Source organism: Orcinus orca, chromosome 3, assembly GCF_937001465.1.
Source record: "Orcinus orca chromosome 3, mOrcOrc1.1, whole genome shotgun sequence".
In the NCBI taxonomy this organism is placed as follows: domain Eukaryota; kingdom Metazoa; phylum Chordata; class Mammalia; order Artiodactyla; family Delphinidae; genus Orcinus; species Orcinus orca.
The window spans coordinates 151,678,066-151,696,918 of record NC_064561.1 but is presented as its reverse complement, the minus strand read 5'-3'; the positions used below and the strand labels follow the sequence as shown (position 1 = coordinate 151,696,918).

General features: G+C 43.1%; 2 protein-coding genes across 3 annotated transcripts; both read left to right on the top strand.

The window, feature by feature from the left end:
- The first annotated feature begins 4,291 nt into the window (after positions 1 to 4,291).
- Positions 4,292 to 4,600, top strand: LOC117199978 (uncharacterized). Its single transcript, XM_033421219.2, has one exon. It carries the CDS (start codon positions 4,292 to 4,294, stop codon positions 4,598 to 4,600), a length of 309 nt encoding a protein of 102 aa, XP_033277110.1.
- On the top strand, positions 4,379 to 18,459 carry PTGER4 (prostaglandin E receptor 4). Of its 2 annotated transcripts, none has more exons than XM_012531673.3 (3): positions 4,379 to 4,820; positions 5,386 to 6,301; positions 16,515 to 18,459. In XM_012531673.3, exons 2-3 carry the CDS (start codon positions 5,432 to 5,434, stop codon positions 17,103 to 17,105), a joined length of 1,461 nt encoding a protein of 486 aa, XP_012387127.1. In that variant the 5' UTR covers positions 4,379 to 4,820; positions 5,386 to 5,431; the 3' UTR covers positions 17,106 to 18,459. The 2 variants fall into 2 exon arrangements, with proteins under 2 accessions (XP_012387127.1, XP_012387128.1); XM_012531674.3 differs by lacking the exon at positions 4,379 to 4,820 and adding an exon at positions 4,918 to 4,932.
- Positions 18,460 to 18,853: the final 394 nt, after the last annotated feature.

Below are 18,853 nucleotides of genomic sequence, written 5' to 3'. Positions count from 1 at the left end.
GATGCTGTGTAGTCTTTTAAGAAAGACTCCACATTCCTCCTCCACATTCCTTAACCAAATATCAGTTTGCTCATCTGTAAACTGGGCCTACTAAGTGTAGTACCCTCCTCATGGGTTTCTTGTGAGCATTAAATGATATATGCATAAATCATTAAGCACAGTGCCTCACTGACTAAGCACTGGGTAAATTTCAGCTGGCCTCACTAATTTTTGTGCCTTTGAGTAAGTCACATAGCTTTTCTGTGCCCACAAGCTCATTACTGAAGACAGATGATTCCAATTATACTGTATTAGTCAGTATAAGCTAACTGCCCAAACAATCGGTCCCTCAAATCTCACTGGATTATTTCTCTTGCACTTCATTGTCCACTGAAGGTCGCTGGGATTGGAATGAGGTCCCTACTCCATGCAGGCATTCAGAGACCCGGTCAACTTCTACCTAGTGGTTCTGCCATACACCAGGGCCTTGCATCTTGTTGGCAGAAAAGGGAAGACAGAGAGCACAGAGGATCAGGGTCTTTTAGGGACCAGGCTTGGAAGTGGCACATATCACATCCTCCTGTTTTCCACTGGCCAGAATACAGTCACACGGGCTTCACCTGACCACAAGAATGCTGGGACACACCATCCAGCTATGTGTTAAAGCAGAAATGCAAACAGCATTTGGTGAAACATGAGTCTCCATCACACCTACCTAACATCCTCGGGGGTTGCTAATAAGAACACATGCGAGTGCAACTGGGAAAGCTCTGTGGAAAGCAGCCAACAAGCTACAGATGACGCTGGTGTTGATGATTAAACCAGGGAGTCCCTGTGTTATTTTCTGAAGTGCTAAAAAATACAGCAATTCCGGGGGTGTGAGAAGAAACTAAAATATAATCAGAATGTCCATCTTCCTGTAGAAGAGATGCCTGGAGTCATAAGGCTTTATCTCTCCACCTGTATCTTCAAAATGAGGAACACTAGGTAAGTAATCTCCTTTCTTTGTCCATTAGTCCAGTTCACAATGGGAATGCAGTGGAAATATTTGTTTGGAGAAAAAACAGGGGAAGAATAAAAGGGTAGAAAGCCATGCCGTTGAGGAGTGTTAACTGTCAGAGAAGAAGGCAGCCTGAGGCTGTCACTTGGTGGCCACCAGCCTCCACAGCAGTAATTTATCCCCACATGAAGACGCTGGGGAGTTAATCACAGTACTGACACGTGTAACAACTCCAAGCACTAGACTCAGCACAAAATTTATGCTTATAAAATGAAAATAATTAGGTGCATATTTGAAATGCACCACTAAAAAGGGAGGGCAGTCCTTAGGACCACAACCACAACCGTGGACCTCTTTTCATGCCCAAGGTCAGGTTAATGCCATGCTTCTAATTTACTGAACCAACTGGGTGAGGGTGTAGAAGGCAGATGTATCCAAAGGCACTGTGTTATTTGTACCAGATAGATGCTTTTTTCACTGTTTTGAATTTCCGTAATGGCCTGTCCAGAATGACAGAGAGCAAACACAGTTTGCACAGGCTTTGCTACGTGAATGTTAGCGCTTTAGAAACGCTCTAAGATGTGGCCAACTTCGGCTTAGTAGGGGGTCCAGGCCAGATCTGATTCATCCTGCTGCCTTCCTTCCAGGAATTAGCCCATTTGTTGCCCATTCCTTTGACCCAAGGAAGATTCAACCAAAGGGAACATGGTTGGTACCCTGCAAGCAGACTGTGCTTTTAAACGAGCTCCCCCCTTATGGTATTTACTTAAAAGAGTAGTCAAGTAATTAGCTAGCAGAGCGCAATCAAACTGATCAGTCAGGCCATTCTTAGACTAGTGCAAACCTTCAGAGAGGATTTAATGACAGTTCTAAAGAACTGAACTAGGGGCTTCCAGTGCAGAGAAATAGGGACTGAGGCAGCAACTGCAAGGGAGGATAGCAAACAGTGCTTAGAAAAAAATCTTTTCATTAAAATATACAAACAGTGACAAGAATTGTCCACATAATCATGGCGATTCTTCATTTCCTTGTGCAATGTAGATTCCTGGCAGAGTGTGAGGGAAACTGAACTACACTGTCTCAGCTTTTCAAGTTAAGAAAATAAAATAATTATTTGTTTCCCAAATCTTCAACTTCTACTTCTGAAGGCTAAACTTAAGTTTTAAGAATCAAGCACCAAAAGAAGTTACAGGTAAACCTACATTTTTTTAGTCTTGTATTCTGGATTCTTATTTATTTTCATTTTCCTAAGCTACTGTGGAAATAAAATGTAAAGGACTTGTAAGAAACACAGCTCTATTGATAACAAGCCCAGTTTATCAACGACACGCTAACACCTGTGTGCCTCAATTTTAACAACAGTGTGCCTCAATTTTTACATTTAATATACTTTTCATTGTGAAAAGTTGACAAGTACTAATCCTAATTGTTCTCCATTTTAGGAACTTCAAGTGGAAAGAGAACTGGAAAAAAATTTTTATTAGCAGAAAATGATTGATTATAAGTGGAACTTCCCACTTCGTCTTCATATTGTGACTGACAACCACCTGACAGGGTAATAGTGATACAATGTGGTCAGAGAAGACTGGGGGTTAGAAGGTGCAGTTTCCTTTTTCTAGTGTTGATTTGATTTCAGTGCTGACACAATCCTAGAGCTTACTACTCATGGGAAGCACAGATAACAGGAGTGGTTATAGAGATGATTAAGACTCCGAGAAACTGACAAATAGCCATCAATTGTTTTATACTGGGTAACAAATGTGTTTTTCTTTCTGAATCCCTGATATTTATGAGGAAACAATACAAACAACAGAATGATGTATCAATATATCCACATGGTGCCTTACACAAAATGTGTAAATACAATTCTAATATGTCCTGTAATTAGTTGAAATCTGGAATGCCCTCTTTTGTTTCTCCTATTATTTGTTACTGTGTCATTTGAGAATAACTGGAGAACCAGATAAATTCTTAGGTTTGTTCATTCATGAAATAATATTTAAGGCATAAGTGCCTGCTCATCATAAGAAGAATCAAGTTATTTACCTACCCTGTGAGGAGATGCAATATGTTAAAATGCATGTATACAACCCCTGGAAAGAGGTTTTCTTAGGAACTGAAATTGTGAAGGCTCACACAATCTCACTTCATGGTTTAAAAAAAAAATGGTGAAGCAGTTATAATTATGCCATAAAGTTTTACAATCACTTTTTTTAGTTTTCAGTTCTTACTTCAGGAGGTAGAATAGAAAGAAGTGAATAACGCGTCGTCAAAAAGACTGTTCCCATCACAGAAGAAATTATAGTGTAATTCAAAGTAAAAAGGTAGAGCAATTGGGCTTTTCCAAGAGTTGACCAGGGTTAGAGTTGATTCCTTTACTTTCAAATCCCAGTCTCACTCTGCATCAGCCTTTCCAAGGATTCGTGGTGAAGGTATCTAAACACGAACGTAACAGGGCCAAGACACGAAGCTCAGTCTAACCATTGTCACCAGGCGGAGAAGTTCCCCGGAGGAGGAGAAAGCCCTCCGCGGTTAGACAGGCAGCCCTTCCCCCTCACTACCCCTCCCCTGGGGGACCGCGCGCCACCTCTCCGCAGCCGCAGGGCTCTGCCACCTGCGCCGGGAGCGGTTGCTGTCCCGGCTCCTAATTTTTGCCTGGGACTGCCCTACCGAGAGCAGCCCACGGCCTGGGCGCTGCCAACTAACTTCTTTCATGGTGAGAAGATGGATTCTTCGTTGTTTCCCCGCCCATGCCTGGCGCCCACCCGCCCATCCACCCACCACAACCGTCGCGCGCACCCTACTGCTGGCCCGGGGTCACGCGCGCACACACCCTATTTCTCCTCCCCGGGCCACGCGCGCACGCGCGCACACACACACCTCGGGCGTTCCAAAGTAGAGTCCTAAGCCGCTGACCTCCCTTCCCAGCACCCAGATGTTGCGACCCGCGTGAAGTAGGTGCGAGAAACAGCCCACTTGGAGCGGGAGGCAGTGAGGAAGAAGAGATGCCGGTTTCAGAGCTGGCCCCGCTGGATGCCGACTTCAGAGTACCTAAAAGGGTGCACAGAAGAGCACTGGGGCTTCCCCAGGGTTCCCGCGGACCACTGCTTCTCCGCACCACCTGCCTGAGGCGAGAGGACCAAGTCTCCAACACCCCCTCCCCTACCTCGTTGGAGGGCGGGAAAGCTGCAGGGAGCCGCCCCCCGAGGCGCGGTGGGATCCGCGCAGCCCGGAGCCCCTCCCTCCAGCCCGCGGAGCTTCCTCGCCGCGCAGAGGAGCTAGCACGCGCCCCGCCCCCTCCCGGTCTGGCCAATGGGCGCCCGGGCCGCGCACAGTGTGGCCCCGCCTCCGCCAGGGAAACTTGAAGCAGGAGAAAAGTTTGTACAGAGGCTGGAAGGGCAAGAGCGGAGCTCCAAACAGGCAGCGCGAGAGGAAGATGAACGGCCCCAGGTCAGAGCCTCAGGCCGAGTGGACCTCAAGCCGCCCCCAGGGCGCCAAAAGCGGCCTCAGCTGCAGCCGCCAGCCCCGGTAGCCGCCCGCGCTGCCTTGGGCTGGGAAGGAAGGCGGCCCGAGCCGGGGATCGAGGCTCGGTGCCACCTGCGCGCGCGGCAGTACACCTGAGCGCCGTCCGTCCGCGGACGAGACCCGCGGGCTTCGCAAAGCTTGGATCGTCTTTGAAGAAACGAAGGAAAGGAGAAAGAAAAAAAAATCCAAGATCAGGCTTCACTGACCCATTTCGCTGTCCTTCTGGTTCTCCAAGTTTTTGAAAGCTGACCGCTCTGACCCCTGTACCGGAAAATTGGCAGCCACCGAGAGCAGGCTCTGAGAAGGCAAAGGCTTGGTAAGCTCCACACTGAGCGGGGCAAGGCTGAGGGCAGGGTGAAGGCGTGTCCAGGATATCCGAGGCTTGACCCTGGGGGCTTACGTGGCTGCCACCTCCACGGCTACCACAGGTGAGATAGGGTTGGAGGCACTGGGCAGAGAGCGGTGGGCGGGCGCCCCTTGAGCCGAGCCAGGGAGGGAAGAGCGCGCTCTCCAAATTATCTTCCGTAACCTGGTTTCAGTGAGACTTTTATTGACTCAGAATCTGTCGGGAAAACGAGCAAAACACTTTTCCCTTGAGATAAGTCTTGTTCATCTTGGCAGTGGATGAGTTGGCTTGGAGGAGGAGAGAATGGCAGTACTAACGTATAAATATTAATGCCAGTAGAGTGGTGCTGCTGACAGGACGTATCCGGAGCCTGGAGATTTCGGTAGCCGCAGTTGGTAAGTGGCTACAATCCACAATGTAGGATCGAGTTGCTCCCCTGGTCTCATCAGCATATTGTCTCTTGGGCGCGGGTCTGACACCTTTTTGCAAGTGGTAATTTCCGCTCACCGCGTCTTTGTCTCTCTCCTACCAACAGCAGACCCAGCCTCGCGCTCCAAGGCAGTGTACCGCCGGCCACCACCATGGCCACCCCTGGAAACAATGCATCCGCCCTGGCCTCCGACCGACTGAACAGCCCAGTGACCATCCCGGCGGTTATGTTCATATTCGGGGTGGTGGGCAACCTGGTGGCCATCGTGGTGCTGTGCAAGTCGCGCAAAGAGCAAAAGGAGACGACTTTCTACACATTGGTATGCGGGCTGGCGGTCACCGACCTGCTGGGCACGTTGCTGGTGAGCCCGGTGACCATCGCCACGTACATGAAGGGCCAGTGGCCCGGGGGCCCCGCGCTGTGCGAGTACAGCACCTTCATCCTGCTCTTCTTCGGCCTGTCGGGGCTCAGCATCATCTGTGCCATGAGTATCGAGCGCTACCTGGCCATCAACCACGCCTACTTCTACAGCCACTACGTGGACAAGCGGCTGGCGGGCCTCACGCTCTTCGCGGTCTACGCGTCCAACGTGCTCTTCTGCGCGCTGCCCAACATGGGCCTCGGCAGCTCGCGGCTGCAGTACCCGGACACCTGGTGCTTCATCGACTGGACCACCAATGTGACGGCGCACGCCGCCTTCTCCTACATGTACGCGGGCTTCAGTTCCTTCCTCATTCTCGCCACCGTGCTCTGCAACGTGCTCGTGTGCGGCGCGCTGCTCCGCATGCACCGTCAGTTCATGCGCCGCACCTCGCTGGGCACCGAGCAGCACCACGCGACCGCCGCCGTGGTCCAGGCCGCCTGCCGGGGCTCCTCGGCCGCCGCCTCCCCCGCCCTGCCGCGCCTCAGCGACTTTCGCCGCCGCCGGAGCTTCCGCCGCATCGCGGGCGCCGAGATCCAGATGGTCATCTTACTCATCGCCACCTCCCTAGTGGTGCTGATCTGCTCCATCCCGCTTGTGGTGAGTGGCTGGGGCCAGGGCTCCACTCGGCCCTTTTCCTGCATCCACCTCCCTTCTCCATCTCCCGCTCCCTCCTCTTCCTCTCATTCCTCGGCCACCAACGCGTCTCCTCCAGGTCGGGGCTGGATCTGCACGGTCTGCTTCTCAGAGCAGCCCCGACCTCTTTTTAGGCCCCGTCGCTAAAGAGATGCAGCAGGTGCCTTTCCCCTACATCGCCGTTTCCACATCGCCGTTTCCTTCCCCGAAACCCGGGTTCTCTCTCTCTCTCTCTCTCTCTCTCTCTCTCTCTCTCTCACTCTCTCACTCTCAATCTCTCTCTCTCTCTCTCTCTCTCACTCACTCTCAATCTCTCTCTCTCGCTCGCTCTCTCTCTCTCTCTCTCTCACTCTCTCGGGACAGCCCCTACCCCTTGATGCCTGACACTGGTCTTCAGCCTTCCGGGAACACCCGCCGCACTCTGTCAGATGCGGAGGGGAAACCGTTGTAGTGTGACTTAGCCCCGTCCTCTGCACTGTCTAGGGCAGAATCCGAAACATCAGGTGGTGATCTCTTTGGTGTACACTGCTTACAATAGTGGGGTTTTTATTTATGTCGGTTTTTTTGGTAGCTTATGTAGAATTTTAGAGCTAGAAGGGACATTGGATGCATTTTGGTCTAGTCTAACTCCTTCACTTTACACAGGGACTGACTTGCTTAAAATAATCCAGCAGAGCTAGTCTATCAAGCTGAACTCCCTGCTCTTTACCATGGTGAGAAGCACATCGCAGTGCACATGTGGCCCTACACAGGCATGGTCCAGACTCGGGTTCCGTCATTCTCTCTAGGGGCCAGGAAAGCCAGGTTTCTCAGGGGGCATATTAAGGGCAGGCTGATGTACATGGGGTATTGAATTCGAATCATCAGCTGTGAGAGGTACAGTGCCTTTCTAGAGAAATGGGGTTTTAGAGATGGCCATCTTATTTATTGCCAAGCCAAAGCCGTGCAGCTTGAAATGAACCTCAGACCCTTCTGACTCCAAACCCTGCTTCTCTTATATTACGTCATGTCTCCCTCCTAGAACGCTTGTAATGTTGGCCTTCGCAGCAGTGCGTGTATTTGAGTTTCGGTACACTTTATTTTCAGGACACCACCTTCTTTAAAATTGCCTTTGGATTAACTTTCAAAGTGTTTTAAAATGTCATAAGCAGGAAGGTTGAAAGCCTACCTAGTTCTCCTCTGTTTGCACTAGAAACCCATGGGCAGATGCACATACGACTGTATCTAGAGTTTCTCTTGAAAGCAACTAGTTCTGAGTTTTTCCATCTCTCAAAACACCTCATTCCTGGAAATTCTAAACTATCAACTCAAAAAAGTTTGGGTTTTTTTTTATGCTGACTGGGAGCAAAAGAAAATAAATGTAACAGCTTATTATTCCTTCTTTTCCCTTATTAATGCCGTTCGGGGGATCTTTAATATAAAAATATTATATCTCTCGTGAAATTGACTGTAAATGGAAGGAACTTCGAAGTGGCTGAGAGCCAGCATACAGTAGCTTCTTGCCAATTTGTATAAACAGAAGTAAATATAATTGGCCAGAAGGGCCTTTAAACCATTGCAGGACCCAGTGTAATTTACAGAATTGATCGAGCTACATAAATATATTTTACTGTCTGTAATGGCAACTCAGAATAAAGTGAGATTTTGGAAGGAACAGCTCTGCTCCTGCTGGGGCTTCCTTCTGTGGCCTCTGCGTTGTTTTACAGAACAGTAAATGCCAAAGTGAGTTGTTGTTGTTTGCAGAACATGCACTTGAAGGAACTGACAAATTAGAGCCAGAAGCTTAGCGACATGCACATACTTTTAAAATGTGTTTTGGTTGGAGATAAGCATGTGAAGCTGTTGATTACCGCACAGTCACAGATGAATTGTTTTCTTCAAGCCCCTTATGAGCTGAAATAGCAGATCTGACCCAATGGTGCAGGGCCATTTATCACAAAGCCTTTGACATTATTTGAGAAGTAAGAGGCAAGAAATTATAGGAGCTGTATTTGTGGTTTGCAAATTAACCACATTTTAACTAACAGGGACTATACTCTATATAAAGTCAGTATCAAGTAGTAGATATTAAGTCATTTTACCCTGAAAATTGACAATGGCTCAGCTGAGAAGTAATCACATGGACATACCTTTGTAAGGAATAAGGAATCGTACAAGTAATGGCAGCTTCAGTTTTTAGCCTTTAGTTTTGGCCACTAAAATCTAATTTCAGAATCAATTTAATTGTAAATTAATGATAAGAACGGTGTCATTGTACTACTCACCCAGCCACAGTTTAGCAATTACTGAAAGAATTAAAAGGGAAACATCCACAACTGTAACCTTCCTTGGGTTATTTTTACAACTTTCTTGTTTTTCATGTTTCTCTTATTCATATTGTAATTTAAGTTGAAAGTTTCTGAACTTTGACATTTAAAATAGTCAGATCTATCTTCAGTTCCAAGGAAACTAATGAAGCATCTCTTTTAACTTTATCAAATAAAGTTGGTCACTAATCCTATCTGAGGCAAATCAAACCCTTCGAAACATTTAAAATGCTTTGGAAATAATAGAGCAAATACAGTTTATGTGCAGTTTAGCAAAGCGTGACTCACAACATATAAGGAAAACAAGCAGTCACTGCAAAGGACCCACATTTTTTATCTTTTGGACACCAGGGAAGGAAAAACTACAGTGGCTCTTAGAGGGCAGTTGGTATTGAATTTAGGATCAAAAGTAAATTTTAATTTGTTATCCAAAATATATATGTTGCATAAATAGAACTTGGAATGGAAATTTGAGAAAGGTTGGAAAATTAGTTGTGGATATATAAGGAACTGTGCTGAAGTTGCAAAATTTTCTAAAGCGAGTCATAAACAATGAACAGAAAAGATGTAAATACAATGGACAGGGAACATTACATGACAAGGTTTTGTGGGAAGGCGGCGGTTGTCATTTTGTCTATTCTATTTATAACCAGGCTCTGGTTTTTAAAATACAAGAGAAGCTAAAGAAATGAAAGAATCTATGCTTAAGATAATAAAAGGCATTGAATTCTTTAGAAATATGTGAGACAGCCTCCTAAGGTCCTGGTGTTAAATGCTGCAGCTGGATCAACGTCTGGTGCCTAATTTTGCAGTTACTAATGTTACGATAATGATTATAATCCAATCTTTTGCCTCAGGGCTAAACAGTTACACTGTAGGATTTGAAAAGGCATTTTCCCCCCATGCACAGGCAAGCCATGGCAGTATTTATTGCTTACTCGTTTCTTTTATTTTCTTCTTACTTTGAAGTAGCAAGCATTCATCTCTGTTAAGGGCAGAATGGCCAATTTGATTCATCTTCTGCCTGGGACAGGTGAAACTTAGGTCTTCAGGAAAATAGCTTCCTGTGAGTGTTTATTTGTTTCCTTACTATAAACTAGTTGTCTGCATAAAGACTTCATCCGCATCTGATCAGTAAAGGTTTATTAGAGCAGAGGAAAGCTGTGTAGATTTTTGTTTACTGTAGGCAGACTGAAATTGGAATCTTAAAACAACTGATGGGGTTTCAGATGCGTAAAAATCACATCTAGAGGTACACGAGGAATACCATAAATCCAGGCACGATTACAGCAGAACCTGAAGGATCTGATTATTGTTTTCAAATATATTTGGCTAAATTAAAAAAATAGCAATGCCCCAAAGCAGATTTTTAGCCATAACATAAAATTGCAGACCCAGCAGTAGTAAGTACCTTGAAGACTGCAAAGCAGCACGTAAAAGTAAGGTGTTTTCCCTGCATCTCATCTGAGTCTTAAAAAAAGCTCTAGGATTCCTCAACTGCAGATGAAGACTATATCATGCTACTTCCTGGGTGGCTGTGGGTGAGTCCTAGTCTAATGTTCCTTTCGCCATGCTGTGCTGACCTGTCAAGGCTTGGTTATGGAACATCTGCTAATGAAATATTCTTCCCCCAGAGCTGAAGTGATTCTTGCAGGCTCCTATTAGAATGTTGAAAGTTAGAGTTTAAAAAAACAAACACTGCAGAAATAAATTTTCAATGTACAGACCTGACCTATAGAGATGAGGCAATTCGCCTGCAGTTAAAATGGCCAGTTAGTGAGGCAGGGGGAAGAACAGAGCTCTCACTCCACCACAGAGCCAAGCACTCTCTCCACTCTCCTTTACTTAGAGATATTTTTTGTCACTAAATTAAAAAAAAAAAGGTAAGCATTTCTAGTAACAGCTGTGTCAATTTTGGACTCTTCACAGGGCAGTTAGATAACTGAGCACACACAGAGCACTCCTTTTATGTGCTCAGAACAGAACAAGGAGCACACGCACACAAATCCAGTTACAGGTTCTTGTCATTTGTTGGAAAACATTTCTACCTCGACAGTCAACTACCAAATCAGTCTAATCAAAATTTCAACATTCTTTTTCAATTAGACATTCCCCACCAACAAGTTAATTCTTAAACAGGAAGTGTGTGTTTTTGATACCGTGTCATTAACTATATACCCCAAAGCTACCTCTAAGCTGTGGTTTAAAAATTATTGGTATATTCCACAGTGGCCAAGCCTCCACATACTTGTACTAAGCCCTTTCATAATTTGCTCATAAATTCTTTATGGAGCAGGGCCAGGAATTGAACAGAACGTGGGCATTTATCTTTACAACATGTAGCCTCCCTTATAGCTTTCCTGTCATCACATCTAATTTTGAATTTATCATCTTTTCTCCAAGTTATGTTCCAATGCTCCTGAATCCTAATGTCTAGTCATCTTTGAGAAGTTTAGAATATTGTCGTGTATGCCAATTTTAACAAGAAGCCACAGGTGCAAATCTGCAGCTACTGAAAAGTAGACTAACTTTTAAAATTGCACGAGACTGTATGTGTTGTTTGTATTCAGTGAATTCTTTTAAGGTGTTCCCCCGCCCGCCTCCGACTCAAGAGGTTCAGTTTTCTCAGCAGCACACTCTTCCAAAACTGAAAACTGCCTGAACATGTTTATTTGTGTAACAAGTGCCCATTGGACAAGAATTGCAGAAAAGTGCTTTCCCCTCCCTACATGACACTGAAGTCCTGCTGTGGATGGTCCCATCTTAATCTGGGGTTTCCCCCCTTTCGGCAGAGCAAATCAAGTAGCCTTTAAAGTGAGGCAGAGATGGCTGTGTTTTTTTCAAACCTTATGAAGTACGTGGGCATTTTGTTCTTTTTTGCCTTCTTTTTCTCTACTTAAAGTCAGTCTCCATTGAGAACATGCTGCAAAGGAAAACTCTTTCATCTTGATTTTTTTCCAATGATTTGACCAACTTTTGAGAATGTTTTTACCCGAATTTGGAATGTTGCTTTTCAAACTCATGGTTATGCTACCCCGTGAGGTCTCCTTTCCTGAGAAGACATTAAATGACCAGGTTCAGTAGCTTGTATTAATTGTAAGCACCGCCCCCCCCACCATGGAACTCTGAAATAAGGCTCTTTCATTCCCTTAACAGTAGTCAGAATTAATTACTGCTGAATATGAAGTGAGCCACAAAGATGATTCTTTGCTTGCCTCTCGTCACCTTTGATTATGTAAGTCCATTATTAATTTTTTTTTTACAACACTCTGACTTTTCTGAAAGGTCATGGGAATTTAAAAATTGAATGGTAACTCCTAATATTACATTCCCTTAAATAGCTACAAATTTCATTCCTTCTATATCCATTTCAGCTGTTCAAAATTCTTCCTCCTTTCAGTAGTAAGGAAGCGGTGGGAGAAAACTAGCAACAAAACATTTCTATGTTAAAAATTTGAAAAACAAAATTTGAGAAATGCAAAGTTTAGAATTAACCAAGATTCTGTTCTGAAAGAGGGTCTTGGAGGTGGCTGGGCAAAATACTTCTTTTTCTTTAAATTAATTTATTTGTTTTTGGCTGTGTTGGGTCTTCGTTTCTGTGCGAGGGCTTTCTCTAGTTGCAGCAAGCGGGGGCCACTCTTCATCGCGGTGCGCAGGCCTCTCACTATCGTGGCCTCTCTTGTTGCAGAGCACAGGCTCCAGACGCGCAGGCTCAGTAGTTGTGGCTCACGGGCCTAGTTGCTCCACGGCATGTGTGATCTTCCCAGACCAGGGCTCGAACCCGTGTGTTCCCTTGCATTGGCAGGCAGATTCTCAACCACTGCGGGAAGGGAAGCCTGCAAAACGCTTCTTAAGCGGCCTGTGGGACCAAAAACTCCCAAGTGGAGCAACACTGCCACCTAGAGGTTGGAAGTCTCAAATTCGCACAAATCCTGCCTTAGGTTTTTCACTAGAGGCTACTATACACCAGGGAGGGCCTGATAATAACAGATTTAAATCTATCCTTTCTTTTACCCTTAGGAACCTACTGTGTGAGAGTAAAATATAGATTTCATGCTTTTTACCAATAATTCCCTTGTCAGGAAATAATTCTTAAACAGAAGGTCAGCCAGCCTTAAAGCAGAAAAAGCAACATGGAAGTCATCTGGAGACCTGAGCCCCAGACCAAAATCGCCCACCAACAGGGTGGGGGATCTAAATAAGATTCTCAAAACGTCCAGGTTTCTGTAACACTTCATCTGAGAAAAGGTCCGTAGACCTGAGGGAATCTCGATGCCCAGGCGCAGCTGAGAACCTCAATAAAGAGTATGGTGGGAGGAAACCAAGATGCTTTGTTTCACTGGTTTTTGAAAGGATAGAAAATCAGTCATCCTTTGTCTTGATAGTATTTAACCAAACACGGTTTCTAATAGTATTTTAAGAGTAGTCATCATATACTGCTGTTCATTCTAGTTCAGTTTTTATTTAGCTGTCTTCCAGAGATCAAGGTAATAATTTCATCTTAGAGCCATGTGACCGCGTTATTCTATGAGATTTGCAGGACTGCTATTGCTTATTCAAAACATTTAGCACCAGATGTGTTTTAAATTCAGAACTTCTTGGCTTTTAGAAGAGTAATTTAGTAATATACTAAATGTATAAATGTATAAAATGTAATATCCCCATCAGAACTGGAACAGGACCTCTGGAGCAAAACATAGGGATATTCACATTAAGTAGAATAAATAAAATTATAAATCACTTCATGGTCTAGTCAGTTCAGGTTTTACAACCAAAAACAAAACAAAACAAATGAATAACAAAACAATAACAACTTCTTGATAAAGGATTATAAGCCTGTGGTTGATTGAGGTCTAAACTCCAGTGTAGGAAGAAACAGAAATGCAGTTACACCTCACTGATCTATAGCATCATCTAGAAATAAGTTTCATGTAAGTTGAGTTTTGCAGATTAATGAAATTTATTTACACATTTTAGACATTTTTATCCAATTTGTTATAAATCTTTCTAAAATATCCCTATTCTTTCTTAGTGACTCATACACCATGAACATTAATTATTATACTGTATGGCAAAGTGGCAATGTCATCAACTCTTATTAAAGTTAGAGATATTTGTCCCTAATTAAATGGCTCCAGCTATGTTTTTATTTCTTTCTTTCTTCTTTTTATGGTTTTTAATGCATCCTCCTTGGCTGTGAGACTCACTTCTTACTTCTCCCTAACCTTAAATAATTACTGAAGGCAATAATAATTATCAAATAATTACTAAAGACAGACAGCAGTTATCTTAAAACCACTATTTTTATATGAATTACAATGAGATTTTTATATAAAAGATCCTGGTGGAATTAAAAGTAAGACCCAGACATCATCATCATCATCCTTTAAGAGAAAAATTCTGGGGGTTTTTTGAATTTATATATATATATACACACACATATATTTATTTATTGAGATATAATTGATATATATTTGTTTCAGGTGCACAGAATAAGGATTCAATATTTTTATATCTTACAAAATAATCACCACAATAAGTCTAATTAACATCTATCCCCACACATAATTACAAGATGTTTTTCCTATGATGAGAACTTCTAAGATCTGCTCTTCAGGAGTAAATGTGAAAGTGTACATTTAACAAGTACTTTTTTGAAGCAGACTCACAGATATAGAGAACAAACTAGTGGTTACTAGTGGGGAGAGGGAAGGGGGAGGGGCAACAAAGGGGTAGGGGATTAAGAGGTACAAGCTATTAGGTATTAAATAAGGTACAAGAATATATTGTACAACACAGGGAATACAGCCAATATTGTATAACTATAAATGGAGTATAACCTTTAAAAATTGTGAATCACTGTATTGTACACCTGTAATTTACATAACATTGTACATCAGCTATACTTCAATTTTTTAAAAAGAGTAAAAACTAACAAGTGCTTTTACCTCTAAGGAATAAAATGATAGTCTTCCTTCAGTTTACACAAATTCATACTCTTTTCATTGAGTCATCTGAAGTTCCCAGAAGTTGGCATATCATTTCATTCTTCCATGACTTGGCATTTTAAGTAGAGTAATTCTATATGCAATGTCTGGGCTTCCCTGGTGGTGCAGTGGCTGAGAATCCTCCTGCCAATGCAGGGGACATGGGTTCGAGCCCTGGTCCAGAAGATCCCACATGCCACAGAGCAACTAAGCCCATGCGCCACAACTACTGAAGCGGGCGCGCCTAGAGCCCGTGCTCCGCAAGAGAAGCCACCACAACGAGAAGCCTGCGCACCGCAGCGGAAGAGTAGCTCCTGCTTGCTGCAACTAGAGAAAGCCCATGCGCAGCAACACAGACCCAACGCAGCCAAAAATAAATAAAATAAAATGCTATGTCCTTCCTTCTAAATTCAGCAAACTCCCACTCATCCATCAAAACTCAGTCCAAGCTCCTCTCCCACAGGCAACATCTTCTGATGCCCTCCCCTCCAGGTCTGGGTTAGCTGTGCCCCCTGTAAATGCCTCTCATCATTTATCCCCAGCAATAGTTGATCTACCTTCCTGTTTTGCACGCTGGAGGTTACTCTCTGCCTTCAAGTGTTGTTTGGTCTTTAATGCAACTTTTTGTGCCCAGAACCCATCACAACGCCTAACACACGATAAAGGCTTACTATTAAATGATTAAATGCATGAAAGAATATGAGTAAATAAGTGATTACGGTAAGAGCAAAAACGTTTAACTGTCAAAAATAAGACTCCACAACAGCAAAAAGGTTGTTAGGGTCTCCTTGTGTTTACTTCATTCATGCCATCCCGGCCTGTGCTGGGCTGGCAGCGTGCCCCTTCCCTTGAATAGCTCAAACTGCACTAGAATGAGTTGTCATCCTGTTGGGCTGTCCAGAGTGCTCTTGGCTGTTTACTGGCTCCAATGCTCCAGAGACACAAAGGAGGGATTCCCTGAGTGGCAGTTGTTGAGCAAAACTATAGTTCCCAGGCAGCAGGGAGCCAGTGAAGGCTTAGCAGCCAAGTAGCATAATCAGATCTGCATTTTAAAAATAACCTCCTGGTGGTAGTTTGGAGGATGGATTGGAAAGAACAGAAATCGGAGGTGGGAAAGCTAGTTTGGTGGTTGATACAGTTACCCAGGTGAGGAATGCAGTTAGAGGGAAAAAAGGGGAAAGGTTTTCTTTTTTTCTTCTTTTCATTTATTGTATTTATTTATTTATTGACATATAGTTAGCTTATAGAAAAGATTTTTGAAGGAAGAGTTGATAACACTAGATGATTATTATAACCGGGGAACAGATTCATATAGAGAAAATAAAAACTATTCTCTGGTCATTCTAGATGATACTAGATTCAGATATTGGTTTAAAAGTTTCCAGGCTATTCTTTCTAGATCCTAAAATAAATTTCTGGGCTTTTCTGTGATTAGATGATTAGTTGACTTCCAAAATAAGTTTCATTTAAATATATACAAAGCCAACTGGCATAAAGGAAATGAGTGCCTATTGGGGAAAAAAAGATACTTCATTAGAATTACAAAAACTTGAAAGCACTCACAGAAATGAAGTTAATAAAATTCTTCTCCAGGGAACTTCATGCATATGTTACCTGTACACACATTGCATTCTTTTATACCCTCTTTGATCTTCGGAAGATATTCATAAGGTAGTTACAAATATATTAAAGTTACACTGACTTGAAACATAAATGTTAATCGGTGGTTCTTCTGAAGCTAATTGTGTATGCTGCTCTTTTCCTGGCACTTATTAACAGAAAAGAGGGCAGCTACCTAATGTTACTAAGTTAGACGTTGCATAAAAATGTTTCTCCCAGTTGCTTAATGATAACCACTAAAATGTGGGCATCTCATTTACACAGGTGCGGGTGTTCGTCAACCAGTTATATCAGCCAAATTTGGAGCGAGTGATCAGCAAAAACCCAGATTTGCAGGCCATCCGAATTGCTGCTGTGAACCCCATCCTGGATCCCTGGATATACATCCTCCTGCGGAAGACAGTGCTCAGTAAAGCGATAGAGAAGATCAAATGCCTCTTCTGCCGCATCGGGGGTTCGCGCAGAGAGCGTTCGGGGCAGCACTGCTCAGACAGTAGAAGGACATCCTCTGCCATGTCCAGCCACTCTCGCTCCTTTTTCTCCCGGGAGCTGAAGGAGGTCAGCAGCACGTCTCAGACCCTCCTTTACATGCCAGACCTCAGTGAAAATAGCCTTGGAGGCAGGAATTTGCTTCCGGGTGTGCCTGGCATGGGCCTGACCCAAACAGACAGCACATCACTTAGGACTCTGCGAATATCAGAAACCTCAGACTCCTCACAGGGGCAGGACTCAGAGAGTGTCTTACTGGTGGACGAGGTTGGTGGGAGTGGCAGGGCTGGACCTGCCCCAAAGGGGAGCTCCCTGCAAGTCACATTTCCCAATGAAACACTGAACTTATCAGAAAAATGTATATAGTAGTGAAGGAAAGAAATACAGCACTATTTCTGGAAGCTTCTAAGATCCTGTGCAATAGACACATAAATGAACTGTTTAGCCGTGCTCAGAAGGGCCCTCTTCATTCTACAATGCACATTAGAGAATATCCTGGCTTTTGGGCACTTTTCAAACAATCAAGTTGATTCCTATGGGTCCCAAGGTCTGAAGCACATTGGTTGCCATCTCGCTATGATACAGGATTTCGGTTACAACTTGATGGCTGGGAAGATGTACCCTCAGTTTTTCTACTTGATAGGATGGCATAAGTTTGCTATTTTCATAACATCAAGAGCTTTATATCTGGCACACAGCAGAAGGCCAGGTACAGAAGGGCTCTATTCCAATAAACTAGGAGGACTATCTTATGGATGATTTACGTGTCTCACTAAAGCATGAAATGTGAATTTTATTGTTGTAAATATGATTTAAGGTATTTAAAGTATCGTCTTCTCTGTGAGAAGGTTTATTGTTAATACAAGGTATAATAAAATTATGGTAACCCCTCTCCCCTAGTATAACCAGCTGAAGTTGCAGATGTTAGACATTTTTCATAACCAAGTTCAGGCTATGGTGTTGAAAATTCACAGTGAGAGTTGTATCTATAAAAAAGATAAATTTTTAAAAGAAAGAGTTTAGCACTATTAAAGGAATAAAGCAAAATACTATTGAAGACACGAAAATTACAGGCCAAAATATTAAAGTTCTTTCTAAGCTATGTGTAATACATAGTAAAAAAACGTTTAGTGATGCTGCATGCATTTATCCAGAAAACTGTGATTTCAGGAGAAACTAATTATGCTGATAAATATTTTGTACTTCTGTCTTCTCTAGCTGGTACTTTTTAAAATGTAACATAAATTTTAAAAAGTGTTTAATAAGTAACCCATAATTGAAGTGTATAATATAAAAATAAAAAGTCTAAGCAGCTTGTTTTCCCCCCAGAATTGTGCATAGTTTTACTTTCCTAAGGAATGATCTAGAATATTCTTTAAAATTTAAGAGAAAGGCAGATTGCACCATGAAGGGCTTTACTTGGAGGTGTGGAAGGATTGGTTAAAGTAGCCTTTCACAGATGTCACAACAGAAGGGGTACAGAAATTGGGCATGTAAGGGTCATCTTTTAAAAGTTTTAACGCCCAGTAATGCTGTACACATATTTGAAGGACTTTCTCAAAGAAATATTAAGCATGTTTTGTTGCTTAAAGTGTTTTTGTGAATTGCTTGGTTGTAATTAAATTGAGCCTGATAGTGATGTGGTTTTAAGCAGTTGTACCAACTGAAATTATTTTGGAGATGATAATAAATAAATACACTCAGTCTGAGTTCCATATCATCAGTTTTGGAAAACTTGTGTGATTTTTGTGTGTTTGTTTCAGGTCGTCTTTCATCTTTTTTAATTGAAATATTTAAAATTTTTTATTTTAAAATAATGTCGAAGGTAAAGTTACAAGAATAGCACAGAGCCTTGGATCCACTTAATGAAGACGGGCATTTAGAAACCAAGATCTGGGTCCGAAGTGTACTCAAAATTACCAGTCTGTATGGATAGTAGGGGAGACAGTATTATGCTTAACTTGCTACATGTGAAGTATCCAAATATTTAATATTAAAAAATTAGCATAAACTTGTGACCCTTCCTACTTGTTAATTCTCTAGATCAGTGCTTTTCAAACTTTAGCATGCATCACAGTCATCTGCAAGTCTTGTGAAAACATGAAGTTTCTGAT